This window comes from Mesitornis unicolor, unplaced genomic scaffold (genome assembly GCF_000695765.1).
Source record: "Mesitornis unicolor isolate BGI_N332 unplaced genomic scaffold, ASM69576v1 scaffold5828, whole genome shotgun sequence".
Classification (NCBI taxonomy): Eukaryota; Metazoa; Chordata; class Aves; order Mesitornithiformes; family Mesitornithidae; genus Mesitornis; species Mesitornis unicolor.
In genome coordinates this window covers 11,881-17,710 of record NW_010203794.1, presented here as the reverse complement: position 1 = coordinate 17,710, position 5,830 = coordinate 11,881, and the positions used below count along the sequence as shown (strand labels likewise).

General features: G+C 42.7%; 1 protein-coding gene across 1 annotated transcript in view; it reads left to right on the top strand.

Moving 5' to 3' along the window:
• Positions 1–3,395: 3,395 nt before the first annotated feature.
• Positions 3,396–5,830, top strand: part of LOC104545661 (60S ribosomal protein L37-like) — a 2,924-nt gene continuing 489 nt past the window's right edge. The window contains exons 1-3 of the mRNA XM_010190848.1: positions 3,396–3,450; positions 4,113–4,248; positions 4,538–4,622. Of these exons, the coding sequence (XP_010189150.1) occupies positions 3,448–3,450; positions 4,113–4,248; positions 4,538–4,622 (224 nt within the window). The 5' untranslated portion in view covers positions 3,396–3,447. The remainder of the gene's footprint in view (positions 3,451–4,112; positions 4,249–4,537; positions 4,623–5,830) is intronic.

Genomic DNA, 5,830 nt, shown 5'->3' with positions numbered 1-5,830 from the left:
TGCCAGCCAGGTCCAAACAACCAATGGTAGTAGTAGACAAAATTTGAGATTGGAATTGTATGTTTTGCACGAAGTAAAGTCTTGAAAACAGCTGGACTAGCCTGTAGAAAAATCTATTTTATAGAGTGACAGTAACACAGAGTGATTTAACCCCAGCCAGCAACTCAACATCACCCAGCTGCTTACTCACTCTCCCCTGGTGGGATAGGGAAGAGAATTGGAAGAGTAAAAGAGAGAAAACATGTAGGTTGAGATAAAGTCAGTTTAACAGGTAAAGCAAAAACTTGGCATGCAAGCAAAGCAAATCAAGGAATTTGCTCGCTATGGAACAGTTCAGAGCTTGCAAACCCCCTTGCTTTCTAACACTCCTCACCGAAGTGGGAGGCTAGGTGCAGCTGAGCAAGGATTCTGAGATAAAAACTCAATAACAACAAAGTTGTTATTAAGCAGGTATTCTTTATTACAGCTGGGCAGCACTGGGGTACTCCTCCATGAGTGCTACAATGAGTTAGCAAAACACACCAACTTATATACAGGAAAATCATACATATTCATCAGATTTCCTGGAAAAGGCAGTCTCACACTAATGGGTTCCCAGAATTCTTTTACATAGTCCGAGCATGCATAGTAAACTTAGGGTTAAGTCTTCTCCCCCTCTGGTGGTCATGCATAGTCTTCCTTGCACTGTCTGCTAGTTGAACTCTGGGTTTCCTTTGGCCATATATGGTCCTGGCATTAGCTCATCCATTCTTTGGCCCTGGAATGTCAGTTTAAACCAGCTCCCAGATGTGCTTATCTGGACACCGGTGTCCTCTTTGTCCTCTTTGGCACTTATCTTACTCTCTTGAGCCACTGTTATCAAGGATGTACCCAGAAAGCTTAACGGACCATCTCAAGGCCTATTTGATCTCACCAGGCAAGAAGTGACATGTAACACTGTGCAAATGAAGCTAGGAAAAGAATACAAGTGACACTTCTATATAACACAATAAAAATACAAGTAAAAACTTATATGTATCGACTTGGGATGACCAAGGATATCAATCCTTTCAGCTACTTCCCATCGTCAGGCAGGTGTTCACCCATTTTCAGGAAAGCAGGGCTCCATCATGTGTAATGGTTACTTGGGAAGACAAATGCCACCACTCCGAACGTCCCCCGCTTCCTTCTTCCCCCCAGCTTTTTATTGCTGAGCATGATGTCATATATGTTATGGGATGTTCCTTTGGCCAGTTGGGGTCAGCTGTCCCAGTTGTGTCCCTGTGGGGGACCTCAGCTGGACTGAGGCCCTTGGACAGAGTGACTTTGACCTTGAGAAGATTCCAGTCTACCCCTGAGAGAATAAACAGCAACAAGAAGAGCCGCAAGGTAAACAAGTTTGTCGAAAGTGCTGACAGCAGACTGTTCCTTTGGCGGAAGTGCTGAGTTGTGATGAACTGTGAAAATATTATCCAATAAAAAGAAACATGATAACTTTGAACCAATGAGAAGAGTATAAATAGATGAGGAAGAAAAACAATAAAAGGCCTTTTTGTGCTGCGTCAACACTTGTCTTGTCGCTTTGTCTGTCCCTACTGCGACAAGTATTAAAGAAAACAAGATCAATATAGCTTGGTTGTTATCAAAATAATACTTACAAGACAAGAATATTTAGTTGTTATACAATTGAAAAGAGAAGAAAATGGCTGTTACCTTGTAAAGGAACTTGCAGCTTTCTCATATGCACCCCTTCTGGCGCTCAGCCCAAATTGCCATGCAACCACTTCTGCAAGTTCGAGGCTAGCCAGTGAAATCCCCTTTGAGACTTACTGCTTTGGTGCAACAATGCCCCACAACTCTGTAATGTGTCTAAGTATAGGCATTAAAAAAAAACCTAGGGAAATTTTAAAAATCTGTAAGACGCTGTTGCACTGTGTAACGAGCGTGTCCCAGGTTTCTAGTTACCTCTGCTGCCTTTGTTCTCCTAGCAAGATATAACAACAAAAAATATTTTAGTGGGGTTTCTTGTGGGGAAGGACTCAGGATCCTTCCCAGCTATCCCAAGGTAAAGGTTAAATGCAGCTGAGGAAGTGAGTGGGAAGTTCTTGCTCCTGGTATGTTTCTGATGGTTGTCATGCTTCAACCATGATCTACCAAGTATTAATGCCACTCTCCGAGCATTTGTCAGTGGTTTGAAGACTATTATCTGGTCTCTGTTCAATGCTAAGGAATGGTAATAAAAAAAATTGCTCTTCTAATGTAACTTACCTGTATGAGCACTGCTCATGAGCACTGTAGAAGAGCCAAAAAACATTCTATAATTCTACTATGGCAAACAGCTGCATGCAGTTTTGTATACTTTGTTCTCTGACACTGAAGACTCCAACTTTATCTCCACTTGATGGAACAAAAAAAATAGAAACAGCATTTTATCTGGTAGGAAATGGAAATTGCTTTGCTTTGCATTTAGTAGCAAAGGATTCAAATATAGGTGAGTTTTAGTTTAATTTTGAAACATCTGCAGGAAGAAGAAAACATTAATTTTGCAAGCTATCCTATTAGACTAAAAAAAAAATTAGAAAATCCATATTACCTATAGAGTGTGAGTCTACTGAAGAGACATGGTAGGCTGGCATGTGAGAATTTAAATGGTGCATCTGAATAAAAAATGATTTTGCATTAATGATGTCCATTGCAATGCTTTAGACTGCAGGCAGACTGTCATGTGACATTTAGGGGGCTGGGGGGACATGGACAAGCAGAGTGTGCAGTAGGGGCTACCTATTTTTTTAAGGCAGTTCAGTGAAAGTATGTATTACAGCCAAGAATACTCTGTCCCTGAATTTCAGTCATGAAAACAGTTTTCACTGAATGTGGAAATAGGACCAGGACTTGATTCTGCAGCCTGAAGTGGAGCTGTAGGCACCTGTGAATAGCAGCATGGACACTATCACAGAAAAGACGTATTAGAGTTAAAAATTATGTGCCAGTAAGACACCTTAGGTTTGTTAACTATTTTCTTGAACAGGTAGAGACATATTTACACATAGATACCTCTTAGTCATTATTTCCAGGACCAGTCACACCACAGCCTAGGACACACTGCAATGCCCTAATAAGCACCAGTTTTGGGGTGGTATCACTGTGGACAACCAAGCTTCTGGGGCCCAGGCCTTGAGGGTCTCACCCAGGACACCAGGGCTTCTGGGGACCCCAGTCTGTCCCAGCAGGCCGGGCCTGGTGGCAAGGGGCCACCACGCGGAGGGGACTCCTGAACACAACCCTGGGTGAGGCCAAGCCAAAGAGAGCACTCTCTCTCTGACGCACTAGACCTCCCTAGCCGGGCCAGCGGAACGGACCTCTCCACCACACCCACCGGACACTCCCAGCACGCACCCGGAAGCGCTTGCCGGGCTATATCGGAAGTGGGGCGGGGTGTGGTCCCTTTGGTGCTAGCGTCCGGAGAAAATGGTGAACGCTCGGGCTTGGGTGTGGGGTATCTGCTGCCGTGCCGAGCTATGTGGGGTTATGGGGCGGCCTTGCGCCGTGATGGGGATGGGCTCGGCGGCGGGACGAGTGCGCTGGGGCTGGAGGGGCTGGCGGGGGGGTCGCTCTTGGCCCGGGTGGGGGTGCGGGGCGTCTCGTGCTGGGCGGGGAGGTTGTGATGAGGTGCGGGGCTGTACTGCCGCCAGGGCGCCTTTGGGGTTTCCTTCGGAGTCTCTTCTGTGTTTGCTGCGGTCCAGGTCGGGCTGCCATTTAGCTCTCAGATAATGTAGTAAGAGGGGGGTTGGTTGCCAGTCTCTTGTGGTGAGCATACGGTTGATCTGCGTGAAATAAATACGTTTTCTCAGGAAAAAGAAGTTTACTGGGGAGATGAGAATGGAGTTGGAGATAATCGCTTGGTGGCTTTGTTTTATTTCAGCACTGGGCAGGAGGGTAGGGAGGTGTAAGGATCCGACTTCTAAAAATAGAGGATACCTATAGGTGCAACTGAGTTGGTGTTTCAGAGTTCAGTGTGCTTCTGACATGTTTATTGGACTTTGAATTTGTGCGTGTTTTTTTAGAGGAGTTTGTGCTATGAGTCACATGAATTGCAAGTGCTAGTGATATTTACAATGTGCAATGTTTTTCAGACGAAGGGTACATCGTCATTTGGTAAGAGACGAAATAAGACACACACCTTGTGTCGTCGATGTGGGTCCAAGGCATACCATCTGCAGAAATCTACATGTGGGAAATGTGGTTACCCTGCCAAGCGTAAGAGAAAGTGTAAGTAACAGATTTGAGTTTAAAAACTTGTTTTTCTTTGTCGTCTTCAATAGTCTGGCTTTTTTCCAACCAAGGAAGGATACTGTGTCATCTTGCAGTGTTTGGAGCTTTCTTTTAAATTATAAACAACACTGATTTAACTATATTTCAGCTAATGTGCAGTATTACTGCATAGAAATTGACTTATCATTTTCTTTTGCTTCTGTCAGTTTGAGTAGTTGTGCTATTCACATGCATTGTGCAACTAATTATTTGGTGCAGATGAGTAACAGTAACTCCTGTGTTCTAGATAACTGGAGTGCAAAGGCTAAAAGACGCAACACCACTGGTACTGGTCGCATGAGGCACCTGAAAAAGGTCTACCGCCGATTCAGGTATAAGGTTTTATTATGAACTAGTGTAATGTGAAATCTTGCATGGATTTCACTGAGTTATAAAATTAATCATTCAATGTTAATGCTTTTATTTAGTACACTTAATGTGGTATGGTCTTTTTTAAACATACTGTGAAAATAAATGATGCCTTATATCTTCAAAGGAATATGTTGCCAATTATAAAAAAGCTCACTTACTGTTAATACACGTATAGCAAGCTCTGATGTTTCTGTGAAGTGTAAACACAGGGAGTATTGTAATAAAATGCCCACATTTGAAAAGGTATGCTTTGTGTAGCATTGCCTCTATTTGTGAGTCGGTGAAATTGCTGGTTGCACTGAAGTGAGGGCTTTGTAAGAGAATTCTTGTAATGCATTCTAATCCCCTCTTGCCCACAGAAAAAGTTTGGGATTGGAATACTTCAGTAGTCACTCTCTGATTTGGAGTTCAGTTAGTAGTAAGTCACTGTAACATCAGATTCTGAGTTACAGATTTCTAAAACATGTTATAAAGCTTTGAGTTGTACTTATGAGGTACTGTACTGTTAAACTCATTAACTCATTAGTTTTATATGACCTCCATCTTCTCTGTAACTTCTGGCCTAATACATCAGAAAGCTGAATGAAAAATACCAAGCAATTAAAGAGTCTTTTTCCTAAAAATGTAGATTGGATTTTATAGTGTAAAGTAGGAGTCTTTAAGTCCTGGACCTAGGTGTATTTGGGGGATCCATTCACCTGTGGTTTTTTTTGGTGAGCACAATCTTTCCAGCAGCAGCCAGAAGATACCTTATGATGTACAACTGCAGCCTGATTTCCATCAAGTGCTGATGAAGTAGAAATGTCATATCTATAAGCAAGTTTGGGGCTGACTCTTTTTCTGTCATGTCTGTCAATCTCTGGTTGGAGACATAGAGGATTTCTATAAAAAATTGACTTGCGCTTCAGTACTAACAAATGTGAAATCTTTTGTTGAATTGCTTAGTAGGAACATAAAGTAAGACGTGCCTTCAGTGGGCCTGCTGTTTCTGATTTAGTCTTGCAGTGTTTACTCAGTGTCCTGGTTTTACTGGGATTGAATAATAGAATTCATTTTCTGTTCAGCAGAGTTGCATTTCTGAGAGAATTGCAGTGTTTGATTTAGTGCTTGCCAGGCTAAACCATGACACTCAGTTATTGAAATCTTCCTGTTTGAAGAAGTCAAATTT